The following is a 27043-nucleotide window of genomic DNA, read 5'->3' as shown; positions in this document are numbered from 1 at the left end:
AAAATGTTGCTATTGAGACACATCGGTATACAATGTGTCAACCGAGTCGTCCTCTGTTGTCGAGACGCTTTGCGGTGGAAAGTGTGTTAGCACGATAGCATTTAGAGCAGCAGTGAGTCTCCAGCGTGTCGTAGCGCCCTTTCAGGAAAGCCTTTGAGAAGATCAATACGAGTGAACACATTAAAACTCCTGTGGGGCTCAAGAGGCTACTTGAAGAGCGAGCACAGGGTGCATGAAGTCAAATTATTGCTATTGGGTTGAAACAGTTCATTTCTCACCTGAAAGATTATGAATTATGAACAAAGCCGCTGAGCAAAGTAATCACCTGTTAGAACACAATGTGTTGTGTGTCAACATAAAAACATGTTCCATCTTTAAATCGACCTCGTTTCATTTCAGCTGATCGAGGAGAATGAAGTGAACCCCAAAACAAATTATAATCATTTCAAAAGTATCACAAGCTTTGTAATATTCGTCCCATTCAGACACACATCACGAGACCACAGAGGAAAAGTTGGATGAGCTTTTTATTAAATGTCTCTGCAGATGAATGAAAGGGTGCGATGACACGTTTCCTGCACCGGAAGGTCTCTTAGAAAAATATCCACCTGAACGTTCTGTCAGCATCTTCCTCATAAATAGATTTATTGATTTCACCGCTTCATTTATTATCTTTATGTACATCAGAACCCGACAGAAGAGTCGCTTCTACCAGCACGAGCGTGCTCACGGGCGTGAGCACATAAATACGTAAACCCATCAATACAGTGAGTTCTTTCTTTAACTTAATGACCACGAGGACACGCCCCCAAACGGGTGAGATGACGGCGCGGACGCCTTTTTGGCTTCTCAGTTTAAAGGGAGCAGTGTGTGTGCGTGTGCGTGTGTGTGTGTGTCGTAGTGCTTCAGAGCTTATATCTATATCTATATATATATATGAGATTAACATTTAGACATTTATTTGGAGCTTCAGTGCATAGTTTGAACTCAGCGTCGCGATTATGTGCAACATGAGCAACGAGTAGTGTTGAGAGGCGGGCATGGCTTCCTGCAACTTCTGAGGCAACTTCTGTCTGAGGCAACTCCAGACAACGGAGCCAACGGAGCTGTCGGCGCTGCTTTAAGAATCTCACGTTTAAGGCTCGATCACCGAGAACGCTTAAAGAAAAACACACCTGCTGTAAGTAAAGAGAAAGGAATTTAAAAAAGGGGGCGTTACATTCTGTCCAGCAACACGATGGTGCTCAACATGCCGGTGACGCTCTGTGTGCCTGTTGATGTCCCAGCATGCTTTGCAACACCAGGAGGACCACAGTCATGCGGCAACCCCCCTGTGTGTGTGTGTGTGTGTGTGTGTGTGTCTACAGGGCTCCGGTGAGGCACATGAGCAGCAGCAGGTGCAGCGTGAACAGGTAGAACAGGAAGAAGTAGCGAGAGCGGGCGCGGCCCGTCAGCAGCCGCGAGAAGTAGAGGCTCCGCCCCCGGAGCCAGCGCCGGCACGCCGCCGCGCCGCCCTTCACCTGCAGGCACAAACACACGGGCGGTCAGTGAGACGCCGTCCGGAGGAGAGAACGCCACGCGGCAGGAAGTCAGAGCGCACCTTCCGTGAGAGCAGCGGCTGGCCGGGGTCCAGGCTGAGCTGCCACTCCTCCTCCGCCTCCATCTCGATGCTGAAGTCCCTCGCCGGGTCTCTGCAGGCGCTGCAACCACAACGCCGTCACTCTACAGGCCGCACGCAACACTACAACGACGTCGAGGGTTACGGTGTGTGTGTGTGTGTGTGTGTGTGTGTGTGTGTGTGTGTGTGACCTCTTGGCGTCCTCAGTGAGGCGCAGCGCCTCCTCAGCCGTCTCTCTCCTCGTTCTCTCTGCAGTCAGAATCTGCTCCAACTCAAACAGCCTGAAGCAACGAGGAGGAAACGTCAAGTTATGTTTCTATCTTTCTATGTTTCTAATGTTTCTATCGTTTCTGTTTCTATGTTTTTAAAGTTGCAATGTTTCTAATGTTTCTATGTTTCTAATGTTTCTATCATTTCTGTTTCTATGTTTTTAAGTTTCAATGTTTCAAATGTTTTGATGTTTCAATGTTTCTATTAGAAACATTAGAAACAAATGTTTCTATGTTTCTAATGTTTCAATGTTTCTATCTTTCTAATGTTTCTAATGTTTCTGTCTTTAAATTGTTTCTAATCTCTCTATTGTTTCAATCTTTCTATTGTTCTTACGTCTCTAATGTTTCTATTGTTTTCTATTGTTTCTAATGTCCCAGAGAGCCAGTGACCCTCACCGCTCTCGTAGCAGCGTGTTCTCGGCGGGTTCGGCCGCGGCCGCGTCGCTGCTCCTCTCCTGAGGGGCTCCGGGTGCATCCTCAGCAAACACCGACCCCTGGTGGTAGAGACGCAGCATTACAGGTACGCTCCTCTAAGAGCAGAGACAAGAGGGGAGGGGCGGGGCGGTACATGGGACACCTGTGGACCGTCTACCTGAGTCTGAACCTGGTCCTCCAGCCAGTGGCAGCGGTCCTCGCTGTCCCTCAGGGTTTGGGAGATGGCCCTCAACTGAGCTGCAGCCGCACCTTTCTCCTCCACCGCCTGCTGCATCTGGAGAGGAGAGAAAGATACGCTTTTCATTCTCAGTCTGCAGAAAGCGCAGCAATCAGCATGACAACAACGCTGGTCGTGCTGCGTTTGAGGGGCGTGGGAGAGCTCGGCCGCTGGCGTACCTTCAGGTTGAGCTGCTGGTAGTACTGGTCCCGCTGCTGGATCTCCATCAGGCAGCGCTGCAGGTCTCCGTGCAGCCGGAGCTTCTCCGCCTCCAAGCGCCTCACCGCCTCGTTGGCTCCGCCCAGAACCACCGAGCCCTGTTGAGGCAAAGCGGGAAAAGAAAAAAGATGGAAAACGGAACGGTTTAAGCTTTTATCAGCCAAAAGGAAAACACCTAAAGAGAGAAAAATAGTCTTTTTTTAGACTTAAAACAAGAGTCAAACGCAGCAGTCTCTCTACCTCGACCGGCAGCGCGTCCTTCCTCTCCGTGTCGGATCTACAAAATAGGAACAGTGAAAGCTTTAGTACGATAGTAAAATATAATAATCCTCCGTAAACTGTTTAATCTGCCAAACAATCGAGCACACGGCTGCACTTCCTCTACCTCCGGTGTGTGGATCCCAGCTGGTCGCCGGTCGTCTTCGCTCCGCTCTGCTGCAGCTCGTCCGTCTTCTGTCTCGTTTCCTGCAACGACAACGGTCATGAAGATGAAACTCCTCTTCCTCCTGAACTAAATGCCGTTAGACTGAACTTCACAGACACATGAGCATCCCAACACACACACACACACACACACACACACACAAACACACAAACCCCCACCATGCAAGTCAAAGCCGTGATGTATGAAACCAACCGGCCTAAAGGCCGCATGCTTTCTTTCTGCTCGATGCAACAAAGAGGTGAAGTGACAGCGAGCAGCCAAACAACTTAAACCCCACGGCCGCGTGGACTCCACTTACCAGCCCGTCTCCATCTCTCCCGTCGGACCTTCCCGCCTCCGGGCTCGACCCTTGCCTGGACTCGATGGCCCTCTTGGCCCCGGCCAACTCGTCCATCAGCCGCTCGCGGTCGTTCTGCAGACTGGCCATGGATCTGGAGAACGCAGACAGCTGCCGGCCGAGTGCCTCGTTCTCCAGCGCGACCCGCTTGGCTTCCCTCTCCTTGGCCGACAGCTCCCCCGACAGCTCCTCCAGCAGCCGGCTCAGCTCCGTGTGCGCGTCTTTGCTCTTCATGCCGGACGCCGTCCGGGCGAAGACGTCCCGCTCCTTGGCGGACGCCGCTAGGTCGGACGCGGCGTCCCGCAGGCCGCGCTCCGCCTTGCTCAGGGACGCCCGAGCCTCTCGGAGCTCCTCATCGTACCCGTTTCTGAGGACCTTGAAGTCTTGAATGAGCTGGTCCCGGTCGTTCTGCAGCGCGGCCATGGCGCCGCGCATGGATTCGCTCTGGGCCCGGGCGTCTCTGCTCTGCGTCGTGGCCTCCGACAGCCGCCGCTCCATCTCCAGCAGCTCTCCGGCGAGCTCCTCCGTCCGGAGATCCGCCGTCTCCCGGGCGGTTCTCGTGAGCTCGGCCTCGCGCTCGAAGGCGTCCAGCTCGCCATTGTACTTGTCCTCAGCTTCTGACAAGCTTTTGTCCGTGTCCTTCTCGACCTGCTGCATTTTGTCCCTCAGCTCGTCGGCTCGGACCTTCTGCGAAAGAAGCTTTTGCTGGAGGTTGTTGCATTCGGCTGCTTTGGCCGCGACCGCTTCCCGCAAATCGGCGATCACCTTGCCTTCGTCGGTCGCGGCTCTTTCTTGTTTGAAAGTCAACGCGTCCGCCTCCAGACTGGAAACCTGAGCCTTGAGTTGAGACGTCTCTGCGCTTAAAACACGACTCGCCTCAACTTCCTTTCGGAGTTCCGACCGAGACTCTGCGAGCTGTTTCTCGGCCGCCGCTTTTTGGTTTTCCAGATCTTTGATCACGTCCTGCTGCTTCTTCAGCAGCACCTTCTGCTGGTTGTCCTTCAGGAATAAAACCTGGTTCAGATCCTCCCTGTAGCGGACGAGCTGAGCCCGGAGCATGGCGTTTTCAGAGTTGAGATCGTCCATTTGATGCAACAGCTTCCGTATCTCGTGTTTGAGGCCTTTGGTGGCGCCGCCTTCCTCGTCTTTCCCCTTCAACCCCAACTGGCTCTTTGCTTCGAGGATCCTGTACTCGGACGCCAGACGCTCCCGTTCGCTCTGCAGAGACACCATGGAGTTCTTGAACGACTCCATCTTCTCGGAGGCCTGCTCCTTCTCCTGGATCGACCGGTTGGCTTTAATTTGCAGGTTTCTCACCGTGGCTTCGAGGCCTCTCAGCTCCTTGTCGGCCTTCTCCCTCTGGTAACGCGAGGACGCCAGCCTGTCCTCGTACACGGCCACCTGGGCGCGGTGGTTGGCTTGCAGTTGTTCCAGATAGCCGGACGTCTGTCCGTCTCTGCAGGACAGCAGGGAGGAGATCTCGGCGTCTTTGCCGTGGAGGAGCGTTTTCAGCTGCAGGGAAACGCCCTCCTGCTTCTCGAAGTCGGCTCGGAGTCGGTCGTTCAGAGACTGCAGGAGGAGCAGCCGAGCGTCCGCCTCCGCGCTCGTCTTCTCCACCTGCTGCAAGTTCAGCCGCGTTCGGGAAACCTCGCCCTCCTTGTCGGCGAGCAGTCGGTTCAGAGCGCTCTTGTCCTGCTCGAGTCTCTGGGCGCGAGCGGCGAGCTCCCTCGCCCGCACGGCCGCGAGCTCGGCGCCGTCGGACAGCTCGGCGTTGCTCGCGCTCAGCAGGAACAGCTGCCGCTGCTGTGCGGCGGCGGCGACCGAGTATTCGCCGAGGGTCCTCTCCAGCCGTGACTTGGTCACCCGGAGCTCGTTCGCCTCCTTGTCCTTCACCCTCATGTCCTCCAGAAACCGCTTGATGACGAAGCCCTGCTCCAGGAGCTGGCTGTCCTTCTCGTGCAGCGTCTTCTGGTACAGATCGTCCCAGCGTCCGGAAGCCTCCACGCCTTGAGGAGCGGCGGTCAGGGCGGACAGCTTGGCCTCGGTCGTCTCGGCCGACCTCTTCAGCGCGTCCATCTGCAGATCCTGAGAGTCCGAGCGCTGCCTCAGCTCGTGCACCTTTTGACTCTCTTTGTCCTTGAGCTCTTTCAGGTCCTCTATCTGCTGCTGTAGAGCCAACTGATCCTCCAAATAGGAATTGAATTGTCTCTCATCGACAGTCGGCGATAAAGCCGGGGTGTTGTGATCCTCTGCTTCGCGACTTTCCCGCGAGATGTCCAGAGCCAGCTGGTCTCGTTCAGACTCCACCCTCAGGATCTTCTCCGTCGCCTCCCGGAGGAGCTCCGCCTGCTCCGCCATCTCGGCTTCCACCAGCCAACGTCTCTCCTCCGAAGCCGACGTTCGCTCGGAGCTCTTCTTCAGCTCTCTCTCCAGGTGTTCACGGGCCGAGCTCGAGCTCTTTGCCGCGCTCTCGAAATCCAGGATAACCTCCTGGTACTGGATGCAGTTCTGCTGCAGGTGTTTGATCTCCCGGTGCTTTTCTCTGAGCAGCTCCTGCAGTTCTTTCGTCACGTTCTTGGAGCCCTCGCTGCCTCTCTGAACCGTCTTGAGCTTCTCCTCGAACTCCCGAACCAGCTTGAGCTGCTCCGCCTCTTTCTCCTGGCGGACCCGACCGCTCGTCTCTTTGCTCGCTGCCAGCTGAGAGGACAGCTGCGCGTTTTGGGTTTGCAAAGCCGCGACGGACTCGCTCAGTTCGTCGAGCCTCTCGGCGTTCTTCTGAATCACGGTTTCCAGATGTTCGTTTTCGTTCTTCACCTTGTCGGAAGCCTCTTGGAAGTTTTCAAGCTCCTCCTGCAAAAGGGACTTGTCATCCTCTAAGATCCTCACCTTCTCATTCAGGCTGATGCTCTCTTGGGCGCGTTTGTCAATGACCTCCTTGAGCTTCTTCACGTCATCGTCTTTCTTTCCCAGCTGCAGTTCGTGGTCGTTCTGTAACCTCTCGAATCTTTCACAAAGATGTTGCTTCTCCTTTTGTAACAGACCGTCGATTTCCAACTGAGCTCCGAGTTCGGTTTTCTGGGCCTCGATCTGGGCCGTCAGTGAATTATTCAAGGTGAGCGCTTCGTCGAGTTTGAGCTGCATGTTGCTTGCGTACGCGTTTGATTCTGAGTGCTTCTCCTCCAACCAACGGCGAGCCTCTTCAAGCTTTTCTGACAGTCGGTTATTTTCAGCCTCCGATTCCGTGAGCTTCTCTCCGAGTCTGCGGGTCTCCGCTTCCCATTGTTGGTCCTCATTGTTGGTCGCTTTGTGGTGTTCTTCGAGCTCAGTCAGCTCTTTTCTCATTTTCTGATTCTCCTCCTCCAGCTGCTCCATCTTCTGCCGCTTCTCTTTGGAGAACTCCCGCATCTTCTCCTTAATCCTTTCGTTCTCTTCCTCCGCCTCTCGAGCTCGCTCGTCTAGGATCTCCATCTCGGCCTCCCGGCTGTGGACTTTTCGGAGGGCTTCCTGCCGCTCTCGCTTCGCTCCCTCCAGGAGCTGCCTCATCTTATCCATTTCGCTGCTCACGTTCTCGTAAGCCCGGAGGAGAGACTCGTAGTCTTGCTTCAGCTCGCCGTGCTTCGACTTCCACGCGGACAGCTCATCCGTCTGCGAGTCTTTCAGAGACTCCAGCTGGCAGGCGAAGGCTTCCTTCTGCTGCGTGACGCTTTCGATGGTCAGCTTCAAGCTCTCGCAGGCGGCCGAGAGGCTTCGGTTATCGGCGAAGACGCTGTCCGCCTCGCCGCGGAGCTCGTCCTTCTCCCTGGTCAGAGACGATACGGCGCTTTCCAGCTGCTCGTTCCGCTGTTTCAACTCCATCGCCGACGATTCCAGAGAGCGGCACTCGGCTTCTCTGGCGTCGCGTTCGGCCGACAGCTTTCCCGCTTCCTCTTTGAGGGTTGCGTTTTCCCTCAGGAGCTCCTTCCTGGAAACTAAAGCAGCTTGAAGCCTCCTGGTCACGAGGGCGGCTTTGCTCTGGCCGCCGGCCCGATCGTCCCCAGACGTCTGAAGCTCGGCGGCCTCCGTTCTCATCTTTTCGATGGCACTTTCGTGCGTTTTGATTTGGTGCTGCAACTGCGATTCGAGCGCAGATATTAGTCCTTCCCTTTCTGAAACTTGAGCCTGAGAAAGCGACAAGGCGTCGTCTCTCTGCTTTAGTTTCTCTTCAAAGTTTTCCGCACATCTGCAGGACGAACAGGAGAGCGCTTCGTTCCCTTCAATCCATTGGACGGTTCGAGACTCCTTGGCGTTCTCCTTCAGTGCCGTCAGCTCGTCTCCGAGTTCACCGATCAATCTGAGATAATGCTCCTTGTCCTGCTTTAACGAATCCAACTCCGTTCGGGTTTCAGAACAATGCCGCTGGGCTTTCTCGAGCTCCTCGGTCAAAACATTTTTGTCGTCGCTGAGCCGCTGCTCCGTTTCCGCCGCGGTCTGTCGGACGGCCAAAACCTCCAAGGATTTCTGTGACGCTAGAGCCTCTAGTTCCTCTTTCATCTGGTCACTTTTCTCCAAAACGGAATTGTTTTGCGCCAACAAGAGGTGATACTTGTCCTCGTGTGCGTGCATGCGCTCCAGCTCATTCAACAGCGCTTGCTTCTCCTGCTGGCTCTTCAGCTCAGTGACTTGAATCTCTTCCTGATATTTCTGAAATTCTTCCGCGTGAGCTTTCTCCAAGCGACTTTCCGCCACCTGAAGGTCGAGTTTCAGCGCGTCGGCTCTTCTCTCCGCGACTGCCAGAGCCTCGTCTTTACTCGCCACCTCGAGACACACGCTCTCAAATTTGGATTGCACATCTTCAAGCTGCGCCTGCGCGTTGGACAGAGCACGGCACCGGCTCTCTTTCTCCGCCAGAGACACCTTCAGGTCCTGTAGGGTTCCATCCCTCTCCTCGACGAGCCGTCTCAACTCGTCCAGCTCGTCTCGATTGGACGAAGACCTCCTCCGGAGTTCCTCCAGCTCCCGGACCTTCTCGTCAAGTTCCAACTGGACGGCGTTCAGCTCGTTGGTCTGCTGGCAGCGCCGCTCCAGTAGAGCCTTGTAGTCGTCCTTTAGGTCGGCCAGTTCCTGGGTCCACTTCCTCTCCTGCTCTTGGGCTTTCTTCAGCGTCTCTTTGCGTGCCAGCAAAGCGGCCTGGGCCTTCTTCTGGATCTTCGCCTTTTCAAGCTTCGTCTGCGCGAGCTCGCTCTCCAGATCGGCGGCGGCGGAGGAAGATTTGTCCTTAGAGTCTTCTTTGTACGACTCGATTTCCTTTTGCAGCTCTTCCGATCTCCGCAGCCAGCCGGTCCGGTCTCGCTCGAACGCGTCCTCCCTCTCGGCGGCTGCGGCCTGCAGCTGCTCCAGCAGCGAGCTTTTCTCCGTCAGCGTCCACACGGCCTCCGACAAACAAGCTTCCTTCTCGTCGCACGCCGCTCGTAACGTTCGCATCTCAGTTTCCAATTGCTCCACGAGGCTTTCACTTTCTGTTTGGAGTCGAAGAATCTCTCCTTCCTTCTCCAGGAGCGTCCTCTCTAGGAGAGAAACGTTCTCTTGATTCTTTTCTGCGGCGGCCTGAGCTCGACTCGCCACCGCTTCCAATTCGTCCCGTAAAAGCGAAACCTCGCTTTTAGCGTTCTCGCTCTCTTCTTTTTGGTTTTCGTGCCGTTCGATCTTTTTCAGCAGGTCCTTCCTCACGACGAGAGCCGCTTGGAGCTTCTTCTTCACCGCGTCTCTCTCCTTCGCCACCGTGGCCAGTTCGCCCGTCAGCTCGTCGTTTCTGTCGACCAGCTCGAGCTTCTCAGACTCCTTTGCCTCGATTTCACTCAGCGAGCGCGACAGACGTTCCTCCGACTCCTCCAGCCTCTTCGCGGAGGCTTCGCGTTCCCGCTCGAGGCTTTCCAGCCGCTCCGCCAGAGACTTTCTTTCCTCACCGAGTTTCATTCTCTCGCTTGAGGCGGCTTCGATGAGTTGGCCGATGGACGCGTCTCTATCCCTCAACTGCTGACTGAGTCCGGCGAGTAGCTCCTTCTGCTGAGCCACCTGAATGCTCATCCGGTCGAGCCGCTCGTCCTTCGCTTGCGACTCTCTGCGTGTGGACGAGTGTTTGGCGGCGGCTTCCTTCCCCGTCTCCACCTCGGCGTCGAGTCGAGTCTGCAGACGCTCCGCCGCCTGCTTCAAAAGAGCGATCTGTTGGTTCCTCTCGTCGTCACTGCTCTCCGCTCTATTGAGCGCGTCCCGTGCCGTCTGCAACTGCCCGACGCTTCCCTCCAACTCCTCCCTCAAGGCGTCGACCTCGGAGCGATGGCTTTCTTCCACTCGTTTGATCGCGTCTTGTAAAGAAGCGGCCGATCCCTCGGACACAGAGGACTCCTGGTTGTCGCCGCCGCCGTCGTTCTTTTTCGCCACGAGTTTCTGCAGATCGCGTTCTGCGGCTCTCAGAGCTCGTCGCAAACCGACGTTGACGTTCTCCTTCTCCTGGACGGACGCCAACACCTTCTCCAGCTGGACCCTGGACGCCGACGCCTCCGACTCTTTGGCGCACAGCTGATCGGACCCCCGGCCGATGGCGGCGGAGGCCTCGGCCAGCTTCTCCTGCAAGCCGTCCAGGTCTCCCTTCAGAGCGTCGACTTTAACGTCTTTGGATTTCATTTCGTTTTCAACGCTGTTCAATTGCTCCGCGAGCAGCTTCTTATCCTGCTTCTCCCTCTCCAGAACTAACAGCCACTCTTTCTCAGAGTCCTGCAGGACCTGCTCTATCTTTTCAATGTTTTCTTTTAACCGAGAAACCTCCTCGTCTTTGGCACTAACCTCGGCTTGCAGGCTGTCCGTCGCTCGGCTCAGGCTGCTGGACTGCCGCTCCATCTGGACCTGCGACGCCTGGCGGTGCCTCCTCTCCAGCTCCTCCCTCTCCGCGAGATGTTTCCCGAGCTGCTCCTGCAAAAGCGAGTTCTCGCGGCCGGCGGCCTCGAGGCGCCTCTGGTGCTCCTCCTTCGACAGGCCCATCTCCTCGCTCAGCCGCTTGTTCTGCTGTTCCAGCTTCTGCATTTCGGAGACCAGCTGGGACGCCTGTTTGGCCTGCGACGTGTACTGGCTGTTGATGGCGTGGAGCGCCATCTCCCTCTGCTCCAGGTTCTCTGTGAGCGCGTTCATCTTCGCCACGACGTGAAGATGCTGCGACTTGAGTCGCTCCAGTTCTACGGTCAGCAGCGACACGCCGGCCTGATGGGAAGCCAACGCTTCGTCCTTTTCCTTCGAAAGAGCGGCGTTCAGGTCTTGGCTCAGAGATAACTGGCCTCTCAGCGCTTCTATCGTGGCGGTCGCCGTCCAACGTTCGACGCCGGCGTCCTCCAGCGACGTCCGGAGGTCGGAGGCCTCGGCGGTCGCTTGGGAGAGCCGCTCCCTCGCGTCGCGCAGCTCCTCTAAGCTAACGCCGTACTTCTCCCGGAGGTTGTCGAACGCGCTCTGCGTTTCCTCCGCCGACGTTTTGAGGTTTCCGGACTCGGCCGACAGGAGCTGGATTTGACTCTGAAGCCGCGACACCGACTCCGCGCTTTCCACGAACTGGGTCTTGAAGAGCGACGCCTCGTCGGCTCTCCTCTGAGCGTCCTGAAGAGACTTCGCTCGGTCCGAGAGAGCCGCCTCTTTCTCTTCCAAGGCCTTTTTCAGATCCTCCGCCTCGGACGTCAGTAATCTGAGGCTGCCGTCGAGCGTCGTGACCGACTCTTCGAGAAGGGAAGCCCGTTGTTGTAAGCCCTCACACTCGGCCTCTTTGGATTGTAGGCTGGACCTGAGACGCTCAACTTGAGCCCGATAGTCAACACTCTGCTGTTCTTTTTCCGCCAAAGCATTTCTCAGTAGGGAAGACTCTGAAGAAAGGCCTTCGACTTGTCCTCTGAGTTCACGGATAGACTCCTCGAGCGCCGACGCCTTTTCACTTGAACCGGCGTCGTCGAGCGCCCTCCGCTCCAGCTGCTGCTCCTGCTCAGCGATCTTGCCGGTCAGCTGCTGGATCAGATGCTCCTGCTGTCTCAGGGAGTCTTCTTTTCCTCGCACGGCCGAGTTGAGCCCCTCCCTCTCTGAGTGCGCCGCCTGGAGTTTGGCGTCCGCGTCGCGGACCGCCGCTTTGAGACGCTCGACCTCTTCGCTCGCCCCGGACGACTCCGTCAGCGTCTTCTGAAGCTCAGACTCGACTCTCGCGTTCCGCTCGGTCAGCGCCCGCAGGCCGTCGTTCAGCGCGACGGCCTCGGCCTCCCTCCGCTCCTCGCTCTGCGACACGAGTGCCTTCAGCGCCGCGACCTCCTCCCGGCGGACGCGACCCTCCTCCGCTTCCCGCTGAAGCGCGGCGTCCTTCTCCAGCAGCCCGGCCTTCAGCGCGACCCCTTGCTCCTGCAACGCCGACACCGTATCCCGGAGCTGCAGCAGCTGGTTCTGCCTCTCGTTCAGCGACGCGTCGAGTACGCCGGCTCGCTCTCGCAGAGCCTCCAGCTGCGCCTCCCTCTCCCGTAACGTTGTCGACATGGAGGCGCAGTCGCTCGCTTTCTCCAGCAGACGCGCCGAGTTCGAGCGCTCGCTTTCCTCAAGGATCTTTTTCAATCCCTCCTCCGCAGAGGCGAGCGCCTCCTTCTCCCTCAACAGGCCGTCGATCATCTTCTGATTCTCGGAGGTTTGGATCTGGAGCTCGGCGTGTTGTTCCAGCAGTGAGCTCCTCTCGGCGGTCAGTCGGGACACCGACTCCCTGCTCCGTTCCAGCTCCTCCTGCAGCCGCTCGTTGCTTCCCGCCGCGTCCCTCAGCGCTTCCTCTCGCTCTTCGTTCAGCTGGCGGAGCCGCGAGCGCTCCTCATGCAATGAAGCGGCTTCGGCTCGCAGCTCGGTGACGGCGTTCTCCCGTTCCGCGACCTCGCCGCGCAAACGCAGGCTCCCCTCCCGCTCCTCCGCCAGCGCCGCCTCCTTCTCCTTCAGCGCGGCCTCCAGGCCGGCTTCCCGCTCCCGAAGCAGAGACAGCGCCTCCTGCAGCTGCGCCTCCTGGACCTGCTGGGCCTCCGTCTGGGACCGTTGGTCCCGCCGGAGCCGCTCCGCCTCCTCCTCCCTCTCCCGGAGCAGCCGGCTGAGGTCGCCGCACTCGTTGGTCTTCGCCAGTAGGATCTCGGCGCCGGCGCTCGAGCTTTGGTCGAGCGCTCGCGTCAAGTCCTCCTTGTCCCTCCGCAGCTCCTCGACGGCCGCGTCGCTTTGCGACAGCTTCGTCTGCAGCGAGGACACGTCGCGCCGCAGGGAATCCCTCTCCAGCGTCAGCGCCGCGCTCCCGGCGACGTCCAGCTCCAGCCGCTCCTTCTCCTCTGCGAGAACGGCCGCTTGCATCTCGAGCGTGCGGTTGAGCTCTAGAGCGGACGCCATCTTCCCGCCGAGCTCCTCCGCGTCCTGCTTCTGCCGCCGCAGCTCCTCCGTCAGCCCGTTGGCTCTGTCCTGCAGCTGCTTCTTCTCCGCCTTCGCGCTCTTCACCAGACTCTTCAGCTTGGAGACGTGCTCGGTCTTGCCTTTGAGCTCGCCGCTCAGCTTCTCCTTCTCGGCGTCCCGCTCTCGCAGCTCGTCGTCGAGTCTCCGCCTCTCGGCCTCGGCACGTTCGCCGGCCGCCTTCAGCTGGTTCTCCAGCGTCTCGATGGTTTCCAGTTTCTCCCGAATCTCCCCTCGGACGAGCTCCTCCCGCCGCGTCTGCTCCTCCAGCCGCTCGGACAACGCCCGCATTTCACCGCCGTGCTTCTCCAGCAGTTTGTTCTGCTCGTCCTTGACGGACTTCAGCTCTCGTTCGTGCGTCTGCTCTCTCTCGCTGAGCTGCTGCCGAAGCTGCTCGCTGCCGGCGTCGCCGTCCTCCGCCCGCTGCTGCTGCTGCTGCACGGACGCGGCCAGTTGCTCTCCGAGGGAAGCGATGCGCGTCTCGCTCTCGGAGACGTAGGTTTGGTGGCTGGCGAGCTGCTTCTGAATCTCGCCCCGCAGCTCCCGGATGGTTCGCTCGTCCTCTTCGCTCCGCTGGGTCAGGCGCTCCACCTCCGCCTCGGCGTCCTTCGCCTTCTCCGCCAGCTCCCGCTGGTCCGTCGTCTGAGACTCTCTGGCGGCGGCGGCCTCCCGCTCCGCTTTGCTCAGCGCGTCTTCTGCGCGGACCAGGCTCTCGTCCTTGAGCTCGAGCTCGAGCTTCAGCGCCGCCAGCCGCTCCGCGTGCTCCGCCACGTTCCCCGAGAGCGTCCGCAGCTCCTCCTCCTTGTCCAGCAGCGCGTCTTTCAGGCGGTCCATCTCGCGCTCGCAGCCCTGCAGGTCGTGGATGAGCTGGGCTCGCTCCTGCAGGTGGGCGGAGTTCAGTTTGTCCAGCTCCTCGGTCGTCTGGTCCAGCTCCGTCTGTAACGTCTCGATGGCGACTTCCTGCTTCTGCGTCTGGAAATTAGAAGATTAAAAAAGAGAAAAAAAAGATTGTCATCACTCGTGCAAAACCGTATAAGAGAGAGAGAGACGCTCACTGGGACTCGAACCCCTGAACCCACCGAGGGGCCGTGACCCACCTTCTCCTTCAGCGCGCTCAGCTTCTGCGTGACCTCCGCCACCTCCGCCTTCAACTCGGTGCAGCGCTTCTCCGAGCCGCTGCACTTCCTGGAGACGTTCTCCAGCTGCGGGGAGAGGGGGGCAACAAAACAGAACAAAGATGAACTAACCGCAGAACAATACGATAGCTCGCTAACGAGGACGAGGAGGCGCGGCTCTCACGGCATGCTCGGCCTGAAGCAGCTTCTCGGACGCGTCCTTGCACTGGATCTCCTTTTGGCCCAGAGACTCCCGCAGGTCGTCGATGAGCTGCAGCTTCTCCGACGTCTTGGCCAGCGTGTTCTCCTTCTCGATGAGCGAGCTCTCCAGGCACTCCTGCGTGCTGCTCAGGCTGAGGAGGAGGAGGATGAGGAGCACATCGACCGGGTCAAAAAACTACTTCTTTAAATCTAAAGAAGCGTCCGGACGCAAGCTCACCCCTTCAGCTGCTCGTTGAGGCCGCCGACCAGCAGCTGGTGGTTCTCTGCGTCGCGGCTCTGCTGGAGCCGGAGGCCGGACAGCTGACCCTGAAGACGCTCCGACTCGGTCTGCCCGGAGAGAAAAGACGGATCAGGACACGCACGACGATTCTAGAGTTTCTAGACCCGTCTATGTGGAAGTAGTGGACTTTAAGAGTCACCATTTTTGACAGTTTAAAAATTTAAAAAGGGACAAAAGTGATGTTTAGCAGTGTGTTTGTGGGCTTCTTCTTCTACGGGTTTTACTGCAGTTGATAGAGAAAAGTCATGATGCTAAAAATAATCTATATCAGTTTAAATAGACACTTTATTTACAATATTATCACCTCTATCTTTTATGACGGTGAGTAAAGCCGTTATCTCTGCGCTCTGCAAACACACCAGACTCCATTCATAAAAACACTGATTTAACCTCTCAGAGCTCGCAAGCTGCTGGTTCACTGCTGACTCCATCTGTTAGTGTGTTTATGTTATTGTGTGACTTTGGTGACTCAAAATTAACCCTTTAAAACATCAAAGTCCCACAACAAAACACACAAGCTACACACATAAGCTAGTGATGGATTCAGCAGTAGAACAGCAGCTCCTGTGATTTGTGAGGTTAAATGGTGTTTTTTTTAAATGGAGTCTGGTGTTTTTCAAGAGCACATAACTAAGGAAGCACATTTACGCCAACAAAAAAAAGTAGGACAAAAAAAAGTAGGACCAAACAGTCGACAAAAAAAACAGTTGACAAAAAAAAGTCATGACAATTTATTTTTTACTATATCATCATTTAGACTTTTTTTTCTTTTTGTCATGACATTTATTTTTTTCATTTTATTTCAAAATATATATATATATTTTTTTCATTTAATTGTTGTCATTATTATGATTTTTTGTTGTCACAATTATGACTTATTTTTGTGTGGCGTAAATGGATTTCCATACAAAACAGCTTCAGTTTTGACAGCAAGATTAATATAATGCGTTCACTTTAACGGATATATATATTATTTTACTCTAAAATACGTCCACAGCAGAACATTACTTCATTTACTGCAGTAAAACACAGAGTGTGTAGAAGTACCTCATAAAACACACTTATGAACGTCCGTACTGTCCCTTTAATTCATTAAGAGTGATGACGACACCCAGCGAGTGGAAAAACCAGAAGGTTGTCGAGATTAGACGAGCACACCACACCGTTAGCCGTCACGCACACACACACACACACGCACAACAACACACACACACACCAACACACCTGGGATACCCAACATGGCTGCTCATCGTCATCTACATCAAACGTCACCTGCGTTAGAAGGGCTCGTTACTAAACCCTGGTCCTAGAGGGGGCGGGGCCATGCAAATTAATCCACTAAGAGGATTTTCCTCCGGGTGGGAACACCTGAGGTTTTTACCTGTAAGGACTCGATCCGGGCCTGGAGCTGCAGCCGGTCCTCCAGGTCCTGGCAGCGCTCCTCCAGACTCAGGATCTGCTCCTGCAGCTGGTTCCTCTCCAGCTCCAGCTCCTCCACGACGGACCGCAGGCCCTCTGGAGGCGGAGTCAAAGGCAAAGAGGCGGAGTCAGAGGCAAAGAGGAGGAGTCTGAGGCAAAGAGGCGGAGCCAAAGGCAGGCTGTAGAAGACAGACTGTCTATATTTCTATATCTATAACGTAGATATAGATATAGATAGAAGACAGGCTGTGAAATAAAACACCACGAACAACCAACAAAGTACATCAGCGAGAAAACCAAACTAATCCAGTAGTTCTCAAAGTGTGGGGCGCGACCCCCTAGTGGGGCGCAGAGGTAATACAGGTGGGGCACGGTCCTCTCGTGGGGCGCAGCAGTATTACAGGTGGGGTGCGGCCCTCTAGTGGGGCGCAGCAGTATTACAGGTGGGGTGCGGCCCTCTAGTGGGGCGCAGCAGTATTACAGGTGGGGTGCGGCCCTCTAGTGGGGCGCAGAGGCATTAAACAGTTTGAAAACCACTGGTTTAAATCGTTGGTAATCACAACAACCGCCGAGGTATTTTTTTTTGTTTTTATCGTGACGAGAAGGCAAACAAAGACAAGATGAGAGGAAATGAAGAAAGAAAAAGAGCAGAACATGCACACAATAAAAAAGAAGAAAACAAACTTACCACGGATCTCTTCATCCAGACACCTTCATTCATTCATTCATTCATTCATCTCACAAAAACCCGCCGCGCCGATCCCAACAAACCAAACACTCTGCAGCTCAACCAGCATGCACCACGTCCAGACACCGTGACCACGAGGATGCACCAATGATGAGTGAGTCTCTCTCTCTCTCCTGGGGTTACACCAATTGTCCCAGAGTTTAAACAAATGTGTGAGGAGCTTAAATGAAAAAAAGGAGGGGGGGCGGGGGGGATACAAACGACAGCCAACAATCCAAACACCAAATGAGGTTTGGAGCGCGAGGGTGAACCCTCCAAAACAGGGTGACGGGTGAACGGGTGAACGTGCGCATGCCGGCGTCACCGGCGGCCTCACACCTGTGTCGGGGGAACTGTGCTCGGGCCACCAACCTCCCATGTTCTCTCCCTCCATCGGGGGCGTGGCTTCAGAGGGGCTCCGCGGGTCCTGGAACGAGGCCTGTCCGTCAAACTCAAAGTCCTCCTGGAGGGAGAGGAGGTCTTTACACAGAGACCTGAACTCCTCCTGGGCCTGGTCTCATCTAAACCTGGTCTCATCTGAACCTGGTCTCATCTGAACCTGGTCTCATCTGATCTTGGTCTCATCTGATCTTGGTCTCATCTGATCTTGGTCTCATCTAAACCTGGTTTTAGCTGAGCCTGTTACAAACACCAAATGTGTGGCCCCTGCTCATTTCTGAGTCTACTACTACTACTACTACTACTACTACTACTAGTACTACTACTACTACTACTAGTACTACTACCGATAGTAGTAGTAGTACTAGTACTACTAGCTCCTACTACCTACTTCCTGCTTTCTTACTGTGCAGTCGAACTCTCTCCTTCAGACTGTCTTCCTGCCTCCTCCACCAACAGCTGCAGCGTTATTTAAACTCCGCCTACCTGCAGGCTGCGCCGGGCCGGCGCCGCCATCTTGCCGGCCCGGTGCCGAGTCAGCTGCTCCTCCAGCTCCTGCTGCCGGCTGGCCAGTGCTGGATCGGAGCAGCCAGGAAAGAACCAGTCATCCTCAATCAGTTTTGTGCCACAGGGAGAGGGGTGTTGGGGTTGGGTCGAGGGTGAATGATGGAGGGATGGAGGGATGAGAGGAGGACAGGATGAGGCAGAGTGAAAGAAGAGGGACGCTCGAAGACACACAACGAGAACAGGTGGAGCGCGTGGTGAACGAAGAGACGACAACAACACAAACTAACTGTTTACAAGAAAACAACTTCAGGCACAACAGAGACGGAGGGAAAGAGAGAGAGAGAGAGAGAGAGAGAGAGAGAGAGAGAGAGAGAGAGAGAGAGAGAGAGCAACATTCTCAGCATGCATCTAATTTGCGTAGCAGAGGAAATCAAACACGCGGGAGACGAGGAGGCCAAGCGGCGTGGAAGGAAAGGGGCGTGAGAGGAAGGGGGCGTGGTCAAGCGGCATGTGAAGAAGGGGGCGTGGCCAAGCGGCGTGAGAGGAAGGGGGCGTGGCCCCTGCTCAGTTTAGAGGGAGCATAGAACGGGACCGAGCAGGGCGGAGCAGATGAGTTCCCATCTGTTTTGTGACAGCAGGCTGATTTGGGTGTGTAGGAAGGGGGGTGGAGCTTAGAGCAAAGGGAGGGGCATAAAGAGAGGCTGGGTGAGGGGGTTAAAGGTTAAAGGTTAAGGGGGTTAAAGGTTAAGGGAGTTCAGGGTGACAGCAGAGGAGCAGACTACAGACATGAGCATTCATAGATCATCATCTCAACAACAACCACTACTGAGATTATTACTGAGATTATTTATAGAAGAACTGTAGAGATGAGTCAGGAAGACAAAAATATGAGTCGTCTGCTCTTATAAATTATAATATTATATGTTACTATAATATAACAATAAGCCTAGAAAGAAGTTGTCATTTTCTCAGAGACTTCTATACAACCAAAAGAGTCGCTCCCTGGTGGTCAGGAGAGAAAATCCAGCTTTAACGCATGAAGCATAGACTTCTATACAACCAGAGGAGTCGCCCTCTGGTGGTCAGGAGAGAAAATCCAGCTTTAACGCATGAAGCATAGACTTCTATACAACCAGAGGAGTCGCCCCCTGGTGGTCAGGAGAGAAAATCCAGCTTTAATGCATGAAGCATAGACTTCTATACAACCAGAGGAGTCGCCCCCTGGTGGTCAGGAGAGAGAGTGAGCGCCTCCACCACGGCAGAGAGAGACAGAGTCGTGGTCGTTGTCAGCAGGTTATTGTCATTTTAGTTTGTCCACACCACAAATCAAAAGGAAGCAGGAGGATGGAGAAGGTGAAGGAACAGAGGAACAACACAGGAGACGGGGAAGAATGGAGAAAATAAAATGGCGGACTCTAAGGCGGCGGCCTGCCACTGTACTGCCGGCCGCTCTCCAAAAGACCGAAAGGTGACGTCAGGGCGAGCGGCCGGCAGTACAGCGAGCGAGCGGCACCGAGGTGGGGGGGAAACCTGCATGCACAAAACTGATGGGAAACCGCTCTGATTGGCTGCTCCCATCCCTGGAGCGGGGCAGGAGAGTGGGGAGGGGAGGAGGGGACCAAACGCTCGCTCGGCAAGGGCGGGGGAGGGAAATGAGAAAAAGAAAGTAATGTTCAGACAACAGAGGAACACTCGTGTGTGGATATGAGACATGAGGGGAGTGGCTGCATTTCAAATCTCCTTTTGGGGTTTACAAATAAAAAGCTTGGCAAAAAAAGGCAAAAAGAAAACAGATGTTGGTGCAATTTTTGTGTCATTGTGGTTAAATTAACGCGATTTATGGCTGTTGGATTGCTGCTGTTTCTCGGAGGATCACGAGTGGGAGAGAAAACGCCAAACAAATATTATTTAAAGCTGAATATTTAAGATAAACACAAGTTGAAAGTAACTTGGATAACAATAATAATAACAACAATAGTGGAGACTTTTATCTGCCACTGTCATAAATAAAGCTAGTAGTAATGAAAAGGTTATTTAAAAAAAATAAGCTAGGATTCTTTATCGAGCGTTTATGATTTTACCTTTAAATATGATTTAAAAAGACTCTGGATTGTTTACAGTATTCTCTTTTATGAATCTTTAACATGGAATATGTCATCCTCAATGACAGGTCTTTGAACTAGTTGAATTACTTTCTTATTATTTGTTTTTACTCCTAAAGAAATCCGAAAAAAAATTAAACAAGATCAAACAAAGAAAATAAAAATCTAAAAAAAAACAAAAGAGATCTCAAATGAATTTAGAAAAATCAAAAAAATACAAAAGAAAATTAAATTTACAAAATTTAAAAAAAACGACTTGGAATTTAAAAATCTAAAACTTTGACATGTTTTAAAGTCTGTGCGTGAGCGACGACCTCTGACCCTTGACCCTTTGATCAGGTCCTCGGTAAAGCCCAGGACGAGGACACAGCCGTCCTCTGCCAGGACACCCGGACACCGAGTTCACTGCTCATCGGATCATTCATGAACTCAGCAGCTTAAAGACGGAGCGATGGAGAAGTCGAGTCACGGAGATTTAAGTCACTACATAATCAGAACTACCTAAGTTTGAGCAGGTGAGAGCATGAAGTGAGAGCATGAAGTGAGAGCATGAGGTGAGAGCATGAGGACGACCGCTCACCCTCTCGCTCCTCCTCCAGGTGGCTGATGCGCAGCGCCATGGACGCCTTCTCCTCGCGGGCCCGGTCCCGGGCGCCGGCCGCCTCCGTCACCATCTCCTGCCACTCCAGCACCTGGTTCTGGTTCTGGGCCTCGTCGGCGCTGCCGGACTCGCTGGCCTGGAAGCGGACGGAGAAGGAGGGAGCGTCACCGGAGCGCCGACGGCGAGGAGGCGGAGATATATAAATGTAAATACATAAAAGAAAAAGGGGCGGGACCTGAGAGGCAGCCCTCTTGGTGAACTGCTCCAGGTCCGCTTGGAGGCTCCTCTGCTGCTCCTCATACACCACCAGCTTGGCCTCCAGCATGTCTAGCAGACACACACACACACACACACACACACACACACACACACACACACACACACACACACACACACACAGTGTATTTTGGCGTCACACCGATGACACTGCAGGTTCTTTCAGGGTTCCTTCGGGTACCGTTCTTGGCCTTGAGCTCCTCGTACTGCTCCACCTTCCAGAGGTTCTCCTCCCGCTCCTCCTCCAGCGCCGTGACGCGACCCCGCAGGCCGGTCAGGTCCGGGGGAGCGACCCCCGCCTGCAGGGGAAAGGAGCAGGTTACACTCTGAGCCGCACCACCCTCCTCACCACCAGGTGGCGACCATCAGACTGGAGGCGTAACCACTAAACTGATGAAATAACCTCCACTGGAGACGTTATAATCTGTAATCTCAGATCGCTCATATTCATAAACTACTTTACTTCTTTCTTCACAGGGTTTGTTTAAAGTTAATAAAGTATTAAATGTGTTAGAATTAAACAATGAGGTTGCATATTCTGTAAAATATTTGGCTGCTAAATATTTATACAATCTTCACTGATGAAAATAAAAAAATCAAAGCAAACATTTTTTTTTTAAATTTAATTAAAAAAAAGATTTTTATAAACTCCCCAAAAAATCTTCAAAAAAAAAATAATTAATAATTGGAAATGTGAAAAATTTGACAATAAAACTGTTTTTAAAGTTTTACAGTAGAGGTAGATTTTAAAGACCTTTATATTTGTTTGGTCTCAGCTGTGTGAATAATATCTGTGACGTCATCGTGCGCACATAGTTATGCTAGTTCAACATTCACCCCTTCATCGCCTCACCTGGCTCTTCTTCAGCTCCTCCTCCAGCTGCCGGATCCTGGACTTAGACCACGCCTTCATCTTCAGGAACTTGGCCTCCGACCTGCCGGCTTCCTCCGTCTTCTGCTTCGACCGAGCTGCGAACATTTAAGATCAAACGATGTGAGCGCCGCGGCTTCCACGAGAAACCAACGCTTTGCATGGGTTGAGATTATGAGATTACCAGATGTATTGAGAGATTGAGAGAGAAAGTCATGTTTTTATTTATTTTTTTAGAACAAATTTTTTTTTGGGATAAAACGCTAAATAGGAGTAAAAATCTTGATTTAAAAAAATAAATAAAACAAAGCTATATGAAAATCTGCAAGTAAATTTTCTTTTTTTGTTTAAAACACTATTCACAATCACAGTGAAGGAGACCTTTCCCCTGAATGTCTTCTGAGTAAAGGAGCACCAACCTTCCAGCTCGGCGATCCTGTGGACGGAGGCCGGCTCCGGGGGCCCGCTCTCGGGAGCCCGGGGGTCCGAGGCCCTCCTGAGCTCGTCCAGCTGTCCCAGGAGCTCGTGCTGGGCCCGGTCCATCTGGGCCCGGTGCTGCTCAGCGGCCCGCTGGGCCTCCGCCTGCTGCTTCTCCATCAGGTCGCGGAGCTGCGCTCGCATCACGTGCTTCTCCGCCTCCATCTTGGACGCCAGGCTCTCTCGCTCCACGTGCAGCCGCCGGAGACGCTCCACCAGGTCCTGTGATGGGCGGGGCATATGAGGGTGGGCGGGGCATATTGGGTCAGTTTGAACCATCAAATATTCTAAATGTTGTACTTTTACTTTGTTATAGTAATATATTTCGTTTTTTTATTTTTTTATTTTTTACATATACATATATATATATATATATATATATATATATATATATAAAAAATATATATATATATATATTAAAAAAAAATATATATATATATAAAAATAAAAAAATATATATATATATATTAATTAATTAATTAATTAATTAATTAATTAATTAAAAAATATATAAAATATAAATAAAAAAATAAAAAATTTGAGATATATATATATAAATAAATTGACCCCTGACCTTTATCTGTTGGTCCCGGCCGTCCACTTCTCCCTGGAGAACGTCAATGACCTGCGTTTTACCCAGAAGCACCTCCTCCTTCTCATGGAGCTTCTGCTTCAGAGCCTTCAACAGCTGAGGAGGAAGTGACCTCACAGGGTTAGACACTATGATGAGAATGTGAATGAGTGAGTAAGTGAGTGAGTGAGTGAATGTGTGGATGAGTAAATAAGTGAGTGAGTGAGTGAGTACCTGGTCCAGGTCGTTGCTGGCGTCAGACTTGGCTGCCAGCCTGAAGAGTTCCTGCTCGTGCATCTGGCGGACCTCCAGCAGCTGCTGGTCCTTCTGGATGATGATGTCTTTGAAGGTCTGGATCTACAACAACAAACAAACAAACAGGATGCATCATGGGACCCGGGGCGGCCGCAGCGTGTCACAGAAACCGTGCGGGGGAACCTACGTTCTGCTTGTACATGTTCTCCTTGTGGAGGAACTGGTCCTTTTCGGAGGCCAGCAGCTCCTGGAGGCCGGCCGCCTGCTCCTGCAGCAGACTGAAGCGCTCCTCCGCCTCCCCCACCTTCCTGGTGAGGCTCTGCACCAGCAGCTGCAGCTCCTCCGCCTGCTGACAGGGTTCACACATGTTGACCAGTGGATCTCAGGACTTTGAACCAGATCACCAGGACTTTTTTTATTTTGTAAAATAAAAATGAAATAAAAAAGACTTAAGAAATACAAATAAATGTAAAATTGTAATGTTTATAAGTAAATGACAAAATATTTGTTTAAATTTTTCAATTGAAAAAAATCCCTCCAGATCTAGATTATTTGAGAATGATCTTCTTCTCCTGCTAATCTCTAGATTAGCAGGAGAAGCGTGTGCATGAGTGTGTGTCTGTGTGCTCGTCCTCGTGTGCGTGTGTGTGCCGCGTCCTGACCTGCTGCTGCGGTGCCGGCGTGGCGGGCGGCTGGTCTCCGGCCAGCGCCCCCTGCAGGTGAATGATGTAGGCCTCCTTCTCCGCCAGCTTCCTGTCCCTCTCCGCCAGCATGGCGTCCATTTCCTCGCCGCGCTGCCGCTGCGCCTCCGCCTCCTTGCGCTATAGAAATAATTAGCAACCGGCCTTTCGTTAGAAAACACAAATTTTAAAACATATCCCAAAAAATATTTCACTTGGCTCCAAAATATTGACTGAAATGAGACTTCCTGTTTCTAAAACATGTACAAAACTAATTGTTTGTGTTTGTTGAACCCCCAGAGACGTGAGCAGGGTCGTGTACGTCGTACCCGCCTCACCAGAGAGTGAACTGGGCTTCAGTCCTTCACTGCTCACCTGCAGCTGCAGCTCCTCTCGCCTCACAGCCAGCTGCTGCTCCACGTCCTCCAGCTTCTTCTTCAGCAGGACGATCTTCCCCCGGCTGGCCTGCTCTCCTCCCTCTGAGCCCTGCTGTCAGAACCACTTCATGCTGTCAGAACCGCTTCATGCTGTCAGAACTACTTCATTGAATGTGTGTGTGCTTCACCTTCTTGCTCGGTGTGCCTCCCTGCTGTTGCTGCAGCTCCTCCAGCTGGGAGGTCAGAGAGGTCACCTTGGCCTTGTTTTGCAGACGCAGCTTAGACAGCCGGGACTCCCACGACTCCTTCTCCACCTGCGGGGCAGCCAGGCCTTTACCTCACGCTAAAGGGTGTGTGTCTGTGTGTATGCTCGTGTGTGGGGGTCTTTTTTAAGAGATGTATTTGTTATATTTGAGAACAATCAATGAATCAAATGTCCGTTATCTGCGGCTGCTGGAGGCGTTAAAAGCTGCTTCCACCAGCTGCTATCAGAACAGCTGCGAGTGCTAACAATAGCCACATTTATCGTGTGTGTGTGTGCGTGTGTGTGTTCGGTAACTTTTAAAGCTTACGCTGAAACTCTGGTTGTAAACAAGTTGGAACAAAAGCTTTATTTGTTTTGGGATATTTCCTTTACTGGTTTCGGCCAAAGCTCCCAGCGCTCAGCTCCTCTCACAAAGGAACACACACATTCCTGTCTTTATTGTCGTGTCAGACTTTGACTTCGAGGGTTTAATAGTTAACCAGACCCGGGTTGTGTCTGAAGAGCCGGATCAGAGGGAGAGATCAGAGCCCCAAGAGCGCAGGTAGTGCAAAAAACATGTTAAAAACACGTTAGATTATCACGTCAGTGGTGCAAGTACAAGCTGACTGGAATATGATGAGGTGTTCATGATGACGTCATCGTTTCTGGTCCTCACATAGGAGGTGCTCATGATGATGTCATCGTGTCTGGTCCTCACATAAGGTCATCGTTTCTGGTTCTCACGTAAGAGGTGCTCATGATGATGTCATCGTGTCTGGTCCTCACATAAGAGGTGCTCATGATGAGGTCATCGTTTCTGGTTCTCACATAAGAGGTGCTCATGATGAGGTCATCTTGTTTGGTCCTCACATAAGAGGTGCTCATGATGACGTAATTGTGTCTGGTCCTCACATGAGAGGTGCTCATGATGACGTCATCGTATCAGAGGTGCTCGTGATGACCTCATCGTGCCTGGTCCTCACCTTCATCTGGTCGTCTTTGGAGTGAAGCGCTGCGTCTTTCTCTCGGATCAACTCCTTCAGCTGAGTGACGAGCCGCTCGGTCTGGGAGAGCCGCTCGGCCATCTCCTCCACGGCGACGACGACCTCGCCGCCGCCGGCAGCGCGGGGGGAGCCTGGACCCTGAGGGGGGTAGGAGGAGGGAGGGGAAGCTTTGGTGACTTTGTATCTGTTCGGACATTTTAAAAACGGAGCGTTTAGGGAACAGTGGCCTTCATCTCCTCGGCTTCACCTCCCTCGCCCCGTATACTGTTCTAAGAGACTCCCAGTCAACGTGTTTGTCTACATAAACCTCCTGTGTTCTCAGCTAGATCCGATATGCAGATAGGAATATGGGCTGAAGGGCAATAACAACAGGACCCCGCCCCCCCACAGGAAGTGTGTGTCTGCTCTCTCTGCTGTGCTCAGCAGTCTCTCTGCACATGAAACGCTGCAAAGCTTCTCTGGTGTTTCTCCTTTCAGCCCATTAAGCTGCTGCAGCAGGAGAGCAGAAGGAAAACATCTGTTGTCAGTCTCTCTGCGTGTAATTTGTGTACTCGGCCGATCAGAAACCGCGACGGATGACAGGTTGTGGAAACTACTTTTGAATGAAAAGATCGTTGTGCTAGACACAGACTACCAGTAAACACATACCGGTGATGAGAGCAAGAAGGAATACAATGATTCAGGTGTACTCACTGCAGGGCCCGGCTCGCCCTCCTCACCGGAAAGCCACTTCAGCATGGTGTCAGTTTAGACCTAACACACACACACACACACACACACTAAATTATTCAGAAGACAGAAAAGTATCCATTTTATCAGCAGTGTGTCCGTTTAGGGTTTCTCTGGTTTGTCATCGTTACGAACCAACTAAATGTTTATAAAACCAGGTGTGACTCCATGTTTATAAAAACGCAGTGTAATCAGGTCAAACTGGTCCTGTCGCTCGCACCAGTTCACCTAAAGCACAAGCAAACTGCGCGTGCTCATGATGAAGAACACGAGCCGTAAATGGGTGTTATCTGACGTAACACACGTAAACTCGCTCTCCCCGAGTGGTTGTGTCGGGCTAAAAAGTGGTCGTGGCGTCCAGGTGAACGCCGAGCACAGGTAGCAAAGGTAGCGCCTGTGTAGCACAGGTGTAGCGAGCTATAGCACCACGCTACGACCCGGTCACGCCAGAAGAAGAGCCTCGGGACGCTGCGTTTGACGCCAGCTAGCTATCTCGCTACATGCTAAGCTGATCATGTTTGACTGTCCACCTGATGGATTTAGCTCGCGCGCGATCCATAATGTCACTTTTTTAAGTTCTTACCGGATTCAGCGGCGTCATGAAGAGTCGACGCAACACGACGCGACCCCGCGGAGCGACATTTTGATGCAATCCGGAGAGAGACGGACATCGGAGGGTCACGTTTGTCAACAGAAGAACCGAAGTGCAACGACGCGCATGCGCACTGCGGTCGTGGTGACAGATCCCGGAAGTAATGCTTTTTGTGTGTGTGTTTGTGTTAATTATCGTCGGCTAGAAACAAGGAAGCTGAAGCTGAGGTAAAGAGTTATGAAGCCGTGAAGATATCGATGAGCTCACTGTGCGCGTGTTTCTCCACAGGAGGCCCGTTAGCCCATCGAAGGGGAAACAAACAACAAGAGGATAACGCGCCTCTCGTTTCCGTTTTCGTATATAAACAGCTTTGTGACGATATCTTTGGTTGTTTCCGCCACAAAAAAAGTCATAATTATGACAACAACAAAAAAGTATTGGATAAAAAAAGTTTCAGTCAATTACAACAATTACAGTAATAACGTTATTGTTCTGCATCCCTTCCAACAATGCTATTGCCAATTATTATATATATATATATATATATATATATATATATATATATATATATATATATATATATATATATATAT

General features: G+C 52.9%; 1 protein-coding gene across 4 annotated transcripts; it reads right to left on the bottom strand.

The window, feature by feature from the left end:
• Positions 1 to 514: 514 nt before the first annotated feature.
• LOC137788990 (golgin subfamily B member 1-like) lies at positions 515 to 26658 on the bottom strand. 4 transcript variants are annotated; one of them, XM_068582214.1, is made up of 29 exons: positions 26442 to 26658; positions 25823 to 25882; positions 25109 to 25267; positions 24070 to 24195; positions 23880 to 23993; positions 23487 to 23645; positions 23012 to 23173; positions 22804 to 22926; positions 22573 to 22686; positions 21941 to 22220; positions 21504 to 21619; positions 20832 to 20949; positions 20610 to 20701; positions 20354 to 20510; positions 17651 to 17739; positions 17105 to 17228; positions 16001 to 16134; positions 14557 to 14666; positions 14302 to 14470; positions 14100 to 14204; positions 3505 to 13974; positions 3147 to 3226; positions 3002 to 3038; positions 2722 to 2859; positions 2483 to 2599; positions 2287 to 2384; positions 1810 to 1899; positions 1601 to 1700; positions 515 to 1520 (listed from the first exon to the last, which is right to left on the bottom strand). In XM_068582214.1, the coding sequence occupies exons 2-29, from the start codon at positions 25865 to 25867 to the stop codon at positions 1362 to 1364; spliced, it is 13785 nt and encodes a 4594-aa protein (XP_068438315.1). In that variant the 5' UTR covers positions 25868 to 25882; positions 26442 to 26658; the 3' UTR covers positions 515 to 1361. The 4 variants fall into 4 exon arrangements, with proteins under 4 accessions (XP_068438315.1, XP_068438340.1, XP_068438331.1 ...); XM_068582239.1 differs by having other exon boundaries at positions 17138 to 17228; XM_068582230.1 differs by having other exon boundaries at positions 23012 to 23170.
• Positions 26659 to 27043: the final 385 nt, after the last annotated feature.

Source organism: Clinocottus analis, unplaced genomic scaffold (assembly GCF_023055335.1).
Source record: "Clinocottus analis isolate CAN_PGR_092001 unplaced genomic scaffold, fCliAna1.0.p SCAF_10, whole genome shotgun sequence".
Classification (NCBI taxonomy): Eukaryota; Metazoa; Chordata; class Actinopteri; order Perciformes; family Cottidae; genus Clinocottus; species Clinocottus analis.
Note: the sequence above shows the minus strand (reverse complement) of the source record. Positions and strands in the feature narration are given on the sequence as shown.